The sequence below is a fragment of the Rhinolophus sinicus genome, linkage group LG01 (genome assembly GCF_036562045.2).
Source record: "Rhinolophus sinicus isolate RSC01 linkage group LG01, ASM3656204v1, whole genome shotgun sequence".
NCBI lineage: Eukaryota > Metazoa > Chordata > Mammalia > Chiroptera > Rhinolophidae > Rhinolophus > Rhinolophus sinicus.
The window spans coordinates 58,530,380-58,548,090 of record NC_133751.1 but is presented as its reverse complement, the minus strand read 5'-3'; the positions used below and the strand labels follow the sequence as shown (position 1 = coordinate 58,548,090).

General features: G+C 39.7%; 1 protein-coding gene across 10 annotated transcripts in view; it reads left to right on the top strand.

Annotated features, from left to right (window-relative positions):
• RUBCN (rubicon autophagy regulator) overlaps positions 1-17,711 on the top strand; it is a 59,090-nt gene that overhangs the window by 19,023 nt on the left and 22,356 nt on the right. For 7 of the 10 annotated variants that reach the window (XM_019723649.2, XM_019723648.2, XM_019723646.2 and 4 more), the window contains exons 2-7: positions 609-762; positions 12,389-12,475; positions 13,948-14,107; positions 14,708-14,814; positions 15,827-15,983; positions 16,609-17,142. In XM_019723649.2, coding sequence (XP_019579208.1) covers positions 724-762; positions 12,389-12,475; positions 13,948-14,107; positions 14,708-14,814; positions 15,827-15,983; positions 16,609-17,142 — 1,084 coding nt within the window. In that variant the 5' untranslated portion in view covers positions 609-723. The remainder of the gene's footprint in view (positions 1-608; positions 763-12,388; positions 12,476-13,947; positions 14,108-14,707; positions 14,815-15,826; positions 15,984-16,608; positions 17,143-17,711) is intronic. The other 3 variants (XM_019723650.2, XM_019723647.2, XM_019723643.2) reach the window with 1 other exon arrangement.

Below are 17,711 nucleotides of genomic sequence, written 5' to 3'. Positions count from 1 at the left end.
CCACTAAAGTGCTTCACGTGATTCAGGAGAATAGCGAATAGTTGACTGATTTGGGGCATGTCCCAAAGTGACTATGATAATTTTTTGTCTCAATTTTAGCTTTAAAAATCATGACGGGAAAATCGTGGACAATTTGTATTCTTATCCATAATATTTGTGTACAGGTATGTGTACTTAGTCCTGGAAATATAGTGAATAAAAAGTCATTTTTTGGCTTTTTTGTTTGGCAGAAGATTTCTGGTTTTGAGCAAATGTCCTCATCCCTTGATATGGTTCCCGTGTAAGTCATTGTCCAGAAAATAATTTTGATGGATCATACTCCTAGAAACAGGGTTATCGGCTACTTATGTGAGCAGTGAGTGATAGTAGACAAAGATCACCTTACAAAGCATAGTATTCAATGTAAATGTGAGGGGATTTTTTTTTTAACCTTACTGTTCTTTACAACTTTAATCCTCTCAGAGTAGGGTCTTACGCCCAAGTAAAAAATTAATAGAGGAGAGAATGTTAGGATGTGGGGCAGAAGGTTTCTTGCCTTAGATTTTCTTTGACATGATCAGCATTAGGTACAAGTGAACTCACCTGTGGTATAATTGACGCTCTTGCAGGACAGAGCACTGGCAGCTGCTGAGTAATTTGAAGACGACTGTGGAGGGTTTGGTGTCAACCAACAGCCCCAACGTCTGGTCCAAGTATGGTGGCCTGGAGCGGCTTTGCAGGGACATGCAGAACATCCTCTATCATGGGCTCATCCATGATCAGGTATGTCAACCTTTTCTTTTTTGCCAGATTGGCTAAAGTACCTGTTGGAAGGAAAGAGTTGCATTAAGTTGTTGGCGGGAGAAGATGGCCTCTAATCTAGGAGCCCTTGAGGGCAGGACTGTAATGTGATGATGAGGAGGAAGGGGATAAGGACAGCGATGATGAATCATTATGATTTTCCTCTTAGGAACATCCTAGGACACATCTGAGAAATATTTATAGAATATTGTCATGTTTAGAATATCCTACGAGCATTGTTTTGTAGACAACTGATTGATGCTTATGAATGGTAGTTTTAATTATAGCTTACATTTTTAAAATATAAACTTAAATGTTGTTGAGTTTCTTTTCCTTAAAATCCCCAAACACTAATAAGCTTTGAATTTTTTAAATGAGTGGAATCTAATAGTATTTAATGGTTTTTGCTTTATCTTTCGCAATTATTCCATTTGAAGTGTTTTAAATAAGGTTTGGCTTGGATAAAATTATTAAGTAAGTTATTGGGTTTGGTATGCTCCTACTTTTTAAAAATCAAACCTCACAAATATGTACATAATTGTGTGTTCCCAAACACTCGTGTTCTTCCCATGTAAGGCCTAGGATTTTTTCCTGGTACTCTTTCCCTTAAGCCAGGCTTGTCTTTCTTTTTAAACAGAATTTACTGTCAACTAACAGTCACATTGGAAAAGATCTAATCAACTAATTGGTATTCATAGTTGATAGGATTTACTGTGCTACCCTCCCTTCTAAAAATACGTGTCTATTATCTGAACAATATCTTTAAATATTGTTAGATATCTGTTAAATATTTTCAGAATTCAGTGGAAAAGTTGGCTTAGGTTAGATTTTCTTTATTCAGAGTAAGTTCTGAAAGTGAGACCTTGTCTCTTAAAGAGTGTTTAAGATGGAGGGAAAGTTTTTATCCTTTAAAGAGTTGGATTCTTAATGGTCTTCATTATTAAAACACCATTTTAGGAATTTTGAGGTAACATTGGGTAGTAGACTGATAAAAGTCTTTAGAATCAGGCAGAACCTGGATTGAAATCCACATGTATTGCTTAGGTCCTTGGGGGAAAAAAATGACATAGTAGTTATAATTATAGACTTTTGAGTCAGACTGCTCATATTTTAATCTCAGCTTCATCATTGTATGGTATTATGGTAAATTTTATAGCTCTTTGTGCCTCTGTTTCCTCATTTGTAAAGGGAGGAGATAACACTGGTTACCTACCTCATAGGATTGTTGGGAGAATTAAATGAGATAAAGCATGAAAAGCTTTAGAAAACGTAGTAAGTTATCAGTCTTAATTATCAGGTAATATTACTTAACTTTTTTGAACCTCACTTTTCTCATCTGTAAAAATGAGGGTAATATTATTTATATCACAATGTTTGATGGAAAGCTTAAATGAAATAGCATGCAAATTTGCCCACTGAATTTCACGGCATGTAGAAAGTAATAAATGTTCCCTTGTTCCTTTTATTTTTTAAGTTTCGTTACATGTAGTCCTATGAAAAAAATAATTATGAACATAGGAATTTACAAAACAAATATTTTAATTCATTGCAATCTGATGTCTGCCCTTACTGCTGGTGATCTTGGTACTACAGTTTAAGTAAAATGACACCCATGTTACCAAATGCAATGAATATTTCTCCTTTGAGCTCTGTCTTGCGAGTATGTTCTTCACTGTTGACCATCATCAGACCTTGATGGCTCCGGCATTATTATCTTCTGATGTCGTAGAGACCTTCTCCTACCTCTGTGACCACCCCTTCTTAGTTTCTTTCCCTGGAATCTCTTCCTCTTGGATACTAGTTTTTAATGGGGTTCTGTCCTATGTCCTTATCTCTTCTTACTTCATACATTTTCCTGAAACAGTCTCATCCTCTTGCATTGTTTTAACTATCACTATACACTAATAACCAGCTCAGACATCTCTGCTGAACTCCAAACCCATAAGACTCGCTGTCTTCCATAGGTGATCACCTGGCTGTCCTGTCCTATAGGCCAAGCACAATGTGACCCAAAGCAAACTGGTCTCTCATGACATTTCCCTTCCTCCTGATATGTTTAACACTAGTTTGTGGCATTGCCAGTTATTCCATCTTCCAAGTTAGAAACTTGGAAATCATGCCAACGTGTTTTACAAAAACTCAATACAAGTTTCCCAGGCTGATGATCAAAATACCTACCAGGTTAGTGGCACTGCCTTCTAGTGGTTACAGTACCTGTGTCTCGACAGCAGAAGGGTTCTATGGCTAATTTTACATTGTCATGTAGAGTAATCACTTAACCATATTGCAAGGCAGTTTTATTATCTGTGCCAGAAAGAGAATATGTGTCATGATGACATAGTAACTAAGGCAATGAGATTCTCAAATGAAAGGCGCTTGGTAAATACAAAACAATATTAACATATCTTATTATAGTGATTAAAAGTGATGATATCTATGAAGACACCTGGTCATCAGAGTGAAAAATATTAAAATATAGAGTCACCTGCAAAATAGCAGTTGTATTAATAGTGAAAGCAGAGCAAACCAGGCAGATCTGTATCACACACACACACACACACACACACACACACACACACACAGCAACTGCAGGCCCTAGTGGGAAGAATCAAAAACAAGGTTCATATCTATTTTATCGCTGCCTTGTTCTGCCTTGTGAAGACTTAAAAACTGAAGTCTGTGTCAAGGACTTGTTTTCCCCTTTTATTTCCTCCCTAAAGATGAAAGCTTTCAAAGGTCTGGCTGCTGCATCATCAGGAAACTATTCTGGGTGTTGTTCCTGTGGAGAGGGGGAAGGGCTACAGTGATTCATGCCGGTCATTTCTTCTGTGCTTTCATAAGGATGTGTTATGGAATGCGAATTGTATTTTTTTTAAATCAGCGTCTGAGGAAAGCTATAACATCTTGTCCATATTCTGAGAGGGATCTCAAGTCCTTGATAGCCTGCATCTGGGCTGCCTTTCACTTTTCCCATAAGGCAAGACCTCTTCTCTGCTGCTTAGAAATGTGGATATACTCAGTCACTGAGATTTCTCAGCTGAATAGAAGTGAAAAGATTCCCCCTTTCTCCACTACCAAGAAGAAACCTGTTTCTTGGCAATATAGATGGTCCAATTTAAAAAAATAATAATAAAAACAAAGATTTCTGTATGCTCTTCTTTTCTGAATATATAAGCGATATATTTTTTTTCTTGAAAATTTGGAAATTACCTAAAAGAATTTATAAGAAAGTAAATATCACCCATAATCTCAACACCAAGCAGTAACAATCATTCTTTAATATTTTGGTAGATTTTTCTCTTTTTTTTCTGTGCCGTTACGTGCTTTTTAAAATATTAAGATTGTGCTGTACATATCAACCCACAACTTGCTTTAAAATATTTAATTTTTTTAAATGGACAGTACATTTATATGGTTAAAAAACACAAAGTGTAAAACCTATGCAGTGAAACATCTTGTTTCCTTTCGATTCCGTAAGTAACTTTCATTTTCCAGTTTCCTTTCAGGGAATTTTATGCTTATAAAAGCAAATATGAATAATTTTCTTTGCTATGTTTCCTTCCTCATTTTTCACACAAATAAAAGCATACTATAGTCACTATTCTGCATCTTGCTTTTTTTGCTTGATATATTTTATAACTTATTCCAAATTATTACCTAAAGAGCTTCTTTATTCTTTTTTACAGCTGTCGTTTTATAATATTCTATTGTATACATATGCCATAATTTATTTAACCAGTTTTCTGGTAATGGACATTTAGATTGCTTTCAGTCACTTGCTGTTAGTAACAACGCTACAGTGAATAACCTTGTATTTAGGTCATTTTGCCCTTTACCGTAGGCTATTCCTAGAGGTAAAATTCTTAGGCCAGGGGTATGTGCATTTCAATTTTGATCGTGGTTGCTAAATTGCCCTCCAGCCAGTTATGTCTGTTTACATCCTCACCAATGTATAAGAGTATTTAATTCTTCATACCATTGCCAGTATAGGGTGTTATTAAACTTAAAACTATTGCCAATATGATAGGTGAAAAGTTACATCTCTTACCATGAAAGATGTTTATAAGAGCCATTAAATTATTTTCCTATGAACTTACATTTAAACCAGTCCATATGTAATTTATTTTGAATATACTTAATTCCCTTGGCACATGGATCTATTTCTGGATTTCTGTTATGGTCTGTTGTTCTCTATTTGAGTGCCATCACCACTCAGTTTTCATTATTGTATCTTTATGATAGGAGTAGTTCCTCACTCATACAGCATCTTTCGTTGTTGGTTTTTTCCCCCCAAGATTGAAACATTTGTCATTTTATTTACCTGTTAGCATTTTTGATAATGATAAGAAAAGCCTTCTTATACAACATAATCTGGATCATTAGCTGATTAAGTGAAAGGAATTCAACAGTGGTAAGATATATCACTCAAACATTTTATATTTTAAAACATCTAAGCCTACATTTATTCAACAGTCTTTGGATATAGGGCCAAAACCTTTTCTGTGAGTATGGATACACTTGTGGAATTACATATCATCTTTCTTGTATAAATTGCCCCCATAATACACCATATAGGACTTACAGTTTCATTTTCTTTATACTGGACTAGCAACTTAAAGATCCTATAAAATGAATATAATTTAGTATTTTTTTTTTACTCTGAATGTTGTCTTGCCCCTATTTAATTAGACATGAAGTTTTTATTGAGGCTTCTCAAAGCACACTACTTAGTGTTCCTTAAAACACGTTCATTTCATCAATGTGCATAATTGTTACTTTCAGTGTGGAGTTGCAAGTGACATAAATAGGTTTGGGAACATAAATAACTGATCTTTGGTAACCCATGACTCAGTTGGTGGAGTAAAAGTGCACAGTTATTCTAGAGAGTAGACTGCTACGTAGTTTAAGTGCTTCTTAGGATCAGGAGACTTGGGGAGCCATCCACTCTTTCAGCATATACACAGCATCGTTTTTAGTGTGTGTGTACTATTACTGCATGAATGTACCCTAATTTATTTAATCAGTACTATACTGAGAAATGTTCAAGTTGTTTACATTTTTTTCGTTTTATTTGCTGTTATAAAAAATGCTGACCATTTATGTCTTTTTAAATTTTATGTAGAGAAATTAAAAATTTGTACCACGATCTGTTGATATATACTTGTGCTTTCATACATTGAAAAAATTTTTTTTCCATTCAAAAATCCAAAATCCTTACTTTCTTTCCCCCTTACTTTTTATAGAGGGTTTTTTCTCTTCTTCTTCTTCTTCATAATTTAGTTCTTCAATCCAGCTGGAATTTATTTTGGGATATAGTTTGTGGAAAATGCTTAAATTGATCTACTTCTAACTTTAGCAGTGTTCTCAACAATAGTGGTTGAATAATCTATTTCTTTTTTTTTTAAATAGTGTTCAATAAGGAGACTTTTTTTTTTTTCAGGACTTTATTGGGAAACAGTGTGTACTTCCAGGACTTTTTTTCAAGTCAAGTTGTCCTTTCAATCTGAGTCGCAGCTCAGCTCCAGGTCCAGTTGCCGTTGCTAGTTGCAGGGGGCGCAGCCCACCGTCCCTTGTTGGAGTTGAACCGGCAACCTGTGGTTGAGAGGATGCGCTCCAACCAACTGAGCCATCCAGGAGGCAGCTCAGCTCAAGGTGCTGTGTTCAATCTTAGTTGCAGGGGGGTGTCCACCATCCCTTGCGGGACTCAAGGAGTTCAACTGGCAGCCTTGTGGTTAAGAGCCCACTGGCCCATGTGGGAATCAAACCGGCAGCCTTCGGAGTTAGGAGCATGGAGCTCTAACCACCTGAGCCACAGGGCTGGCCCCAAATAATCTATTTCTTTACCATTGAGTTTTTTAAAACAAAAAAGTGGTTTATTAAAGGACGTTAGTGAGCCTAAAAAATTTTTTTAATAGACTTTATTTTTTAGAGCAGTTTTAGGTTCTTAGCAAAACTGAGTGGAAGGTGCAGAGATGTTCCATACTCTTCCTGCCTTCACTCATGCATAGCCTCTCTCATTATCAACATTGCCTACTGGAGTGGTACATTTGTTACAACTGATGAACCTACATTGACACATCATTATTACCCAAAGTCCATAATTTACATAATTTACATTAGCTCAGCTCACTCTTATACATTCTATGCTTTACTTATACATTCTATGCTTGTATGTCTTACTTATACATTCTATGCTTTAGACAAATGATATGTATGAAGTGTGATAAAAAAATATGGTGAATGTTAAATTTTTAAAAAATTATTACAGTAAAAGACACATTGCCGTTAATCCCCTTCAAAATATTCCCCCTTGCTTCGAACACACTTATCCCATCGTCCTTGCCACTTTCTGAAGCAGTTCTGGAAGTCCTCTTTTGTGAGTGTCTTTAATTGCGCTATTGTGGCTGCCTCCATGTCCTGAATCATTTTGACTTTGGGGAAGAGCCAGAAGTCGCATGGGGACAGATCCAGTGAATAAGTTGGATGAGGACACACTGTAATGTTTTTATTTGACAGAAATTGCCATATACTAGAAGCAATGTGTGACACAGAGCATTGTCATAATAGAGGATGATTTACGGCACACTAAAACACACCTTTTCTCAACCGTAGCTCACACCCCAATACACGGAACAAGATGAAATGTATCACACACTGTTACTAAGGTTTGAGGCGCCATTTCCCATATTGAAGAGCCCTGCCTTTCCATTGGATGGCACCTGGCAGCAGCATTCACTGTATTTTGTGATCACAACAGAAAGGTTCGATGTCACACATTGCTTCTGGTACCGCAGTTTCTATCAAATGAAAGCATTATGATGTGTCCTTATTCACCGGAACTGGCACCGTGTGACTTCTGTCTCTTCCCCAAAGTCAAAATGACCAGGAAAGGTAAACGTTTTGAATCGATTCAGGAGATCATGGTAGCTGTGACAGCTCAACTAAAGACACTTATGGAAGAGGACTTCCAGAACTGCTTCAGAAGGTGGCAAGAACGATGGGATAAGTGTGTTTGAAGCAAGGGGGAGTGTTTTGAGGGGGCTTAATGGCAATATATCTTTTACTGTAATAAATGTTTTAAAATTTAAACATTCACCATAGGTTTTGATCCCACCTTGTGTGTATCTACCATGATAGTAGCATACACAGTAGTTTCATTGCCCTAACAATCCTCTGTGCTTCACCTGCTCATTCTCCCCATGCTACCCCACCCTCAACCCCTGGCAACCATTGATCTTTTTACTGTCCCCATAGTTTTGCCTTTTTCAGAGTGGCATATAGTTGGAATTATAAGGTAGATAGCCTTTTCAGATTGACTTCTTTCATTTAGTAATATGCATTTAAGTTTCCTCCATTTTTTACGACATGATAGCTCATTTCCCCCCTCTTCTTCTGCTTCCCCCCCCTGCCCCCCGCCCCAGTTCAAGCCATTGTTTCTCAGTCTAGTTGTGTAGGAAACAGCTCCCTGGCCCATGCTGGTATTATGAGCCTTGTACTCCCCCAGCTGAGGCAGTTGGTCACCAGTTGTTGGTCGGCTGCCGGCCGCTGCTGGCAGCACACAGTAGCCCATGGCAGCTCACAGCAGCCCACTGCAGCTCACGCCGACCTCCAGCTGCTCACAGCAGCCCAGCTCCAGGGAGAGCTGTTGTTCACAATCTTAGCTGTAGAGGGCGCAGCTCACTGGCCCATGTGGGAATCGAACCTGTGACCTTGGCATTAGGAGCACGGTGCTCCAACCACCTGAGCCACTGGGCCAGCCTCTTCATTTCTTTTTAATGCTGAATAATATTCCATTGTGTGGATGTGTAACAGTTTACTTATCCATTTACCTACTGAGGGACATCTTTGTTGCTTCCAGGTTTTGGTAATTATGAATAAAATGGCTGTAAACATCTGTGTGTGGGTTTTTGTGTGGACATAAGTTTTCAGCTGCTTTACGTAAATACCAAGGAGTGTGATTGCTGGACCATATGGGTAAGAGTATGTTTAGTTTTGTAAGAAACTGCCAAACTGTCTTCCAGTGTGGCTGTACCATTTTGCATTGCTACCAGCAGTGACTGAGAGTTCCTATTGCTCCAAATACTTGTCAGCATTTGATGTTGGCATTGTTTTGGATTTTAGCCATTTTAATAGGTATATAGTGGTATTGTGTTGTTTTAATTTATATTTTCCTGATGACATATGATGTGTTGCATCTTTTCATGTGTATTTGCCATATGTATAGCTTCTTTGATGGGCTGTCTGTTAAGGTCTTTGGTCCATTTTTTAAAACATATTATTTGTTTTCTCGTTGAATTTTAAGAGTTCTTTGTATATTTGGATAACAGTCCTTTATCAGATGTGTCCTTTGCAAATAGTTTTTCCCAATCTGTGGCTTGTCTTCTCATTCTCTTGACATTGTCACAGAGCAGAAGTTTTGAATTTTAATGACATCCAGCATATCAGTTCTTTCTTTCTTGGATCATGTCTTTAGTCTTGTATCTATAAAATCATTGCCATATACAGGGTAATCTAAGTTTTTTCCTGTGTTATCTTATAGGAGTTTTATAGCTTTGTGTTTTGCATTTAGGTTTGTGTTTCATTTTGAGGTAATTTTCATGAGGAGTGTAAGGTCTGTGTCTAGATTCTTTTTTTTTTTCATGTGTATGTCCAATGTTTCAGCACTGTTGAAAAGACTATCTTTGTTCCACTGTACCACCTTTGCTCCTTTGTCAAAGATCAGTTGACTATATTTATGGGGGGGTCTATTTCTGGGCTCTCTGTTCTGTTTCACTGATCTACTTGTTCCTTTGCCAATACCACGCTATCTTGATTACTGTAGCTTTATAGTAAGTCTTGAAGTCAGATAGTGTCAGCCCTTGTTGTGTTAGCTACTCTGGGTATTTTCCTTTTTCATACAAATTTTAGAATTAATTTGTCAATATCCACAAAATAACTTGCTGGGATTTTGATTGGGAATGTATTGAATCTGTAGGTCAAGTTGGAAGAACTGACATCTTGACAATATTGAGTCTTCCTGTCTGTGAACATAGATTATCTCTCCATTTATTTAATTCTTTGGTATCCTTCACCAGAGTTTTGTAATTTTCCTCATTTAGATTTTATACATATTCTGTTAGATTTATAGGTCCATTTTTAGGTATGCTAAAGTAAATGGTAATGTGGTTTTACTTTGAAATTCCACTTGTTCATTGTTGGTATATAGGAAAGTGTTTGACTTTTTGTATGTTAACCTTGTATCCTATGACCTTGCTATAATCACTTATTAGTTCAGGAGAGGTTTTTTTGTGTGTGTATGTGTCTATTCTTTTGAATTTTCTACTTAGGTGATCATGTCATCTGTGAACAAAAACAGTTTATTTCTTCCTTTCCAATCTGGATACCTTTTATTTCCTTTTTTTTTCTTATGCATTTGCTAGGACTTCAATATAATGTTAAAAAGTAGTGGTGAGAAGGGACATCTTTGCCTGATTCCTTATCTCAGTGGGAAAGCTTTGAGCTTCTCGCCATTAAGTATGATGATAGCTGTAGGTGTTCTTTATCAACTGGAGGAAGTTCCCCCTCTATTCCTAGTTTACTGAGAGTTTTTATTATAAATGGGTATTGTAGTTTGTCAAATGCTTTTTTTTGCATCTATTGATACTCATATATGATCTTGTGATTTTTCTTTTTCTTTTTTTTAAAAAGATTTTTATTGGGGAAGGGGAACAGGACTTTATTGGGGAACAGTGTGTACTTCCAGGACTTTTCCAAGTCAAGTTGTTGTCCTTTCAATCTTAGTTGTGGAGGGTGCAGCTCAGCTCCAGGTCCACTTGCCGTTGTTAGTTGCAGGGAGCACAGCCCATTATCTCTTGCAGGAGTTGAACTGGCAACCTTGTGGTCGAGAGCCTGCGCTCCAACCACCTGAGCCATCTGGCCACCGAGGAGCTGAGCGGCAGCTCATTGACTTCATTCTAGTCTCAGAGGGCGCAGCTTGCTGGCCTGTTTGGGAATCGAACCAGCTACCCCATTGTCCAGAGCTCAGGCTCTAACCAACTGAGCCACCCGTCTGCCCCTGATTTTTCTTTTTTGATACGATGGATTATAGTAATTGATTTTGGAATGTTGAATCAGCCTTGCATACCTGGGATAAATCCCACTTGGTTGTGGTGTATAATTCTTTTTATACATTGTTGGATTCGATTTGCTGATATTTGTTGAGGATTTTTACATCTATGTTCATGAGAGATGTTCCATAGTTTTCTTGTAATGTCTTTTTCTGGTTTTGCTATTAGGATAATGCTGGCCTCAGGATGATTTGGGAAATATTCCTTCTTCTTCTATCTTCTGAAACAAATTGTAGAGAATTGGTATAATTTCTTCCTTAAATGTTTGGTAGAATTTACCAGTAAACCCACCTTGGCCTGGTGCTTTCTGTTTTGGAAGGTTATTAATTATTGATTCAATTTCTTTAATAGATAAAGTCCTGAGTACTCAGATTATCTATCTCCTTCATGAGTTTCGGCAGATTGTGTATTTCAAGGAATTGGTCCATTTCACCTAGGTTATCAAATTGTGAGCATAGACTTGTTTATCGTATTGCTCTATAGTACCCATGGGATCTATAGTGGTGTCCTCTGTTTCATTTCTAAGTTTGCCGAAAAGTTTTTCTGAAGAAAGGAAACCAAGTTTAGATGCTGTTTACTTCCATGTGACGTAACTAGGAGACGTGCTGGAGTTGGTATCCCACTGCTGCCCACTCCTGGCTACTCAGTATCCACTAAGCCACAGAACAAAGACCAACGACTGCCACACTGCTGCCAAAATGCTAAAGGTCTTCATTACTCTAAGTGGCAAAATTGCCTGTATATCTGACACTTCTAATTCTCACTTCTGCCTTCTCAGTCTAGGTGAAAGGTCCATTGACTTTGGAGATGTTTCTTGGATCATATATTAAGTTCAAATATATTTTAAGATCTCTTTCTAGGTTATTTTGTCTCATTGATTGGTCTGTCTCTTAATACTTGTGCTAGTTCTATATTTTTTAATTATTTAGATTTAAGTTTTAACCCATGCGCAGTAGTCTCAGAGAGGATTCTCAAAAAATAAGAATTAGGTTTTCATGATATAAACATTTTGCTATCATCTTCAGGCCTTTTCCAGTGTGAGACTATTTTATCTAGGACTGAATATTTCTTTCACTCTAAATACAGTGCTTTCCTGGCTTAGGTAGCATGGGAAAAAGCAGGTCTTTCCTTACTTGATTTTGCAATAAGAACTGAAGACATCCGTCTCTGACTTTTAACAAATAACTATTGACCAGTTTTAAGAATTACCTTCTAGGAAACTGAATGGTAGAGAGACGTGGTAGAAAACAGGTTATTTTCACTGTATAACCTTCTATATCATACGCATGTGTTGTTCAAAAGAACAATTAAAATAATTGTAAACAGTTATCCTTTAAAAAGGTGAACATGTATACCAGTATGTATTCCTTTGGTTGCTGCCGAGAACCCTAGTGAGGCAAGGGAAGGTGACACTTTTTTTTCCCTCTGTCTTTGAATGTCAGCACTAGAACTAGATTTGGTCCAAAATTGTAGTGATTTCTTTACCACATGTGTTCCCACAGCAGGTGTGTTGCCGCCAGGCTGACTACTGGCAATTTGTGAAAGACATCCGCTGGCTCAGTCCCCACTCAGCCCTTCATGTGGAGAAGGTAAGAAGTGACGGTAACCACAAGGCTTCATTGTGTGATGTTCTGTCTGAAGAGTCTCCTAGGTGAGAAGGAGGGTGTGTGTCCATTATCCTATTCACTGAGAAGAGGAAATCCTCCCTGTAGGACTGATTTGGAGGGGAGGATTATTTGTTTCAAAAAATAAACCTGGAATCCATTGCTATAGGCCACTTTCTCTCCTCTGGGGAAGGGGTGGAAAAGTTTTGTTATTTTCAAAAGATCTGCATGTATGGGACCAGAGCGAAGCTTTTCAAAATCCAGGGCAAATGGTGGGAGGTTCCCTGAAGTGGTCAGGGGAAATGGGACTGAAGTGCCAATAACTGTTCGAGAAGAAGAGGATGCACCAATTAGAAAGAAACGTGGGGTTTCTGGAAGCCATTGTCAAATGGAGCCAAATATGTTCCTGACAACTTTGGCTACCATTGTAGCACTCTGCTCTTCTGTCCTTTCAGCTCAGCATAGTACCCTGATTTCCAGTCAGGGAAACAGAGTTTGAAGAGGTTTAGTGACTTGGCCAGTGTTACACAGCTAGTTCCAGATCAGTGACTGCCAAATTGAAGTATTTGTTTATTTAACTCTTTATATGGAAAAATTTAAATATATGCAAAATTAAACAATAATGTAAAGAACCCCAAAATATCCATCACCCATTTTCAATACTTATTGATTCGTGGTTAGTCTTATTTCATGTATATCTCCACCCACTGCCAGATTTGTTGTTGAGATGATGTCAGGAAAAGTAATTTGTTTTTAAATGATCAGGGAACCAAATCACAAGGTGTCACAGTAGCTGTGTTTATAAGAAAAGCCCCGACAGAGTCCAATGATTTTCTTATGTAGATTTTTTTTGTCCACATTTTATTTTTCCCACCTCTAACGTCCTTTTTTAAAGTATATTGCTGTAGTCATTTCCTCTAATAGCTGCCTGAAATTGCCATCCATACATTTGTTGCACTGATCCTGGGCTATGAGACCTTGCTTTCAGAAACAGCCGAGTAGGAGGTGCCACATAGAGAATGCTGTGGCTAGAACCAAAAAGAGACGCTCAGATGGTTGGTTTGTCTTTGGTGAAGAATCTTTGGTGGCATTTTTTCTAGATCCTTTCCCCCAGGTTTTTCTTGACTTCTTTAATGAAGGCCACCTAAAGGAGAGGACTCTGTGAGAGAAAGTTTATCCTCCCTCTGAATACCCCAGAAGAGATGCTTCTTTGGAGTTAGAACATAAAGAGACAGATACAGCTGCTTAGTCCCTTTCCAGTGGCCCAATCCAGCTGCAGGGCTATTAATCCCTTCCTTTCCTCTCCCTCCTCAGTAACCTCTAGATGCTAGCTGGAGGGAAAATACTTCTGATTTGTCTCCTCTTAACCTGTCTCAATTTAGTTCTCAGGTCGCTAGGCCTCAGTCTTGCTGTATTTACCAGCATACATGTGTTGACTCATGCCTTTTGCCTCCTAGTTCATCAACTTGCATGAGAATGGCCAGCGCAGCACTGATGGCGTGAGTGAGCACGTCATTGCAGAGCTGTGGCTGCAGCATAGCTTGCAGTACCACTGTCTCTCAGCCCAGCTCCGACCTCTGCTTGGGGATAGACAGTATATCAGAAAATTCTACACAGGTGGGTAAAGGTCACTTAGCCAGGATTGTTGCATATACTTCCTCATTGTTTTCTGCTTTACTCTTCCTTTGTAGACTCACTCTTACCCCAGGGTCTCATATTTTTACTTGATGCCATAGAGATTCTAATAAGAAACACATAGCCAGCCTCTCCCTTACTTTGCCTACTCCCATATACACAAACCAATACAAATAACTGCTATTTACCGAGAGTTTCTATGTTTCAGTCACTGTTAAATACTTTTTATACATATTCTTTTATCAACAGCCCTAAGAGTTGGGTATTAATATCCCTGTTTTCCAATCAGGGAAGCAGAGCTCGTGGAGGTTGGGTTACTTGGCCAAAGTCACCCAGTGCCTAGATTCAAGTCTAGATCTTTCTGCCTTTGAAGCCTCTTGTCCTGGCCTCTCTGCTATCCTGCACGTTACTTAGACTCTCCTGTACTTTGTTGTTCCTGGCCCTCCTTCTCTCCACACTATTCTCCTCTCGTCATTTTTACCTTTTCCCTTTCTCCTTCCCTGAGCTTCTCCCAAGGTCATAGAGGGAATCTAAAGATTGCCTGATTGGACTCCATCACTGTGATAGTTTTTCTCTCCCCAGACACGGCTTTCCTACTAAGCGATGCCCACGTCACGGCCATGCTCCAATGCCTAGAAGCAGTGGAACAGAACAACCCCCGCCTCCTGGCTCAGATTGATGCATCTATGGTAAAAGGGGCAAGGAATTATCTGTCTATGCCGGCCTCCGGGACCTCCCCAGGATGTAACCCTCTGTAGCTGACTACTTCGTCACTTAGGCAGTTGTCAACTGAAAGGCTTTTATTTATAAAAATACTTGGAGAAGAAGGGGGAGGTTCTGAAGTAAAAAGTCTAGGCTTATGTCTGTTTGAGATGGGAAGGGTCTGTTTCTTTAGACCCTTTTTTAAATCCTCAGTCTGAGTAAACATTAAGGGCAGGCTTGACAAAGAGCTGGGGAGACAAGGGATGATTTTGAATCAGGAGTAGGATTTACAACATCCGACGTCATATGGCCTAGTGTTACTTGGATCGTTTTTGTCCTTGACGTATAAAGAGAATTGTGTTGCTTGATGCTGTTTATCATTAACTCTCCAATTCACTTATCCCATTACTAACATCAGTGCTTCAGCTAGAATAGAATCACAGTCCGTGCTCCTTTTAGGGAGGGATCCCCTATCTCTCCTGATTTTAAAATTTTTTATTGTTGGTTACCATCTATTGAACACTTTGTATGTGCCAGGCATGGTGCTGTGCGCAATTCCTGCGTCACGTCATTTAATTCTCACAACTCTATAAGGTAGGAGGCCGCTGAGGGACAGAGTACGTAAGTCACTTGCCCAAAGTTTAGACCAAGTAGCTTGTAAGTGATAAGACATGATTTGAACCCCAGTCTGCCTTCTGACTCCATGTTCATAGTCTTAAGCAGTTCGTGTACTGCCTCCATGACAAAGCCCTCCTGCTTTGACCACCCACGAGCCCAGTGGCAGAAGCTGTGGTAAATGACAGGACTTCGAAGTTTCAAAGTTGTGTCGTCTAGTACAGGGTTGTTGTGTTGTATCCATAGGCTCTGGCTGCAGTCTAAGCCTGCTGTCCACGGCTGGCTTCTACCAGTGTTTCTGGACTGCTGAAAGCCCCTCTTCTGAGGGCCTCTGTCTTTGACTCTGACATGGTTTTTTGTTTTGTTTTGTTTTGTTTTTTGTAGTTTGCCAGAAAGCATGAGAGCCCACTGCTGGTGACAAAGAGCCAGAGCCTAACAGCTCTGCCTGGTTCTACGTGCACCCCTCCAATCCCCTACGCTCAGCATTCCTACTTTGGGTCCTTCTCTAGCCTCCACCAGGCCACACCCAACCACGGCCCAGGTATGGGGGCACGAAGGGGTAGTCGTGACGTGCATTCCCAGCCCTGGAAAGTAGAGGACTCGGTGCTCGCAGCTGGATAGAGACAGAGCCGTGGGTTGGTGCATTTTATCAAACTTCATGTCTTAATAATGGACATCTTTACAAAGTAGATAACATGTGGCCTAGGGTAATTCAGTGGAATCATTAAAGTAACAGAGGAAAGAGAGGCGTTTTACATTCCCCAGGGTTTCTGATCCACATTGCCAAGGAGGCCTTCCAATAGTAAGAGCTAACATTTAGTGAGTGCCTACCACCTGCCAGGCTCTGTTGTAATCAATTTATATATATCATCTCATCTGATCCTCAAAATTGTCCTATGAGGTAGGTGTGATTATTGCTCATTTTACAGATGAGGAATGCATACTAATAAGCCATTAAGCCATTGTCTCAAGAGCTCATTCTCTTGGCTTAGCTGCTCTTAAGTAATTTTTTACTTACCTCAAATGATTTGCCTTTTTTGAGGTGACACCGTGTGTCCTGGGCACCTAGTGATGATAGGGAGTTTGATCCTTAGTTGCGGAGAAGCCTTCATATATACCAAAGACTTCCAGCTCACCTCTCCTTCCCCTTTCTTTTTATATCCTAGAAAGAAGATCGACTTCCTTTTCACTTTCTGGCCCTCCCCAGAAACCTCAAGAAAGCAGAGGGCACGTCTCCCCTGCAGAGGGTCAAGCCATCCAGTCCCCTCTGCTTCCAGTCTCTGCATTGGCCAGGGATTCCCCCTCAACCCCAAATGAGATGAGCTCCAGCACTCTGACCAGCCCCATAGAATCGTCCTGGGTCAGCAGCCAGAACGATTCCCCGAGTGATGTCAGCGAGGGGCCCGAGTACTTGGCCATAGGCAACCTGGACGCCCGAGGCCGCACCGCCAGCGGTCAGAGTCACAGCAGCAATGCTGAGAGCAGCAGCTCCAATTTGTTCTCCTCCAGCAGTTCCCAGAAGCCAGAGTCTGCTGCTTCTTCCCTAGTGGACCAAGAGGGAGGTGGGCAGAGCCAGCTGTCCAGTGTCCTCCGTAGGTCCAGCTTCTCAGAGGGGCAGACACTCACTGTCGCCAGCGGAACAAAGAAGAGCCATACACGCTCCCATTCAGATACCAACATTGTCTCCAGAGGAGCCCCAGGTAACAACAATCACCTGCCCCAAGTTAGTGAGGTGGCCTCCTGAATTGAGGGTGGAAGGGAGAGTTTGTTCTTAAGGGTCTTCAAATGGCAGAAAGAGAAGTTATGTTTTGGATGCCATGATGGTATCCTGCTTATAACCAAAGAGAGAAGTTAGTAATGTAATGCGGTTACCCAAGGAAGCGCTCTCAGAAGATTTATGTTTATTCCTTTATACATTACAAAACAGTAAATGCTTTCCTGCATTCTCTCACTAGTTCTTTAGCATCAGAGTGTAGAGTGACTGACTCATCACAATTCAAGTTTGAAATGTATCTCTCAGACAGAGAGGAGGTACTAATAAGCTTTACAAAGAATTCCATTAAATTCCTTACCTTCCTGGGATTCCTGGGAAGTTTGGTCAGGATGTGTTACCAGCATGAGAGAGGCAAAGTGACATTCGGGTTTCCTTATTAAAACTGGGGGATACGATGAGTGTGGGGTGATGTGACCTAGTAAACAAGGAGGTGGGGCTGACTCTGTATGGAACTCAGGCTGAGAGGCAGCCAGGTAAGGAGGCGCTGGCGCCGAG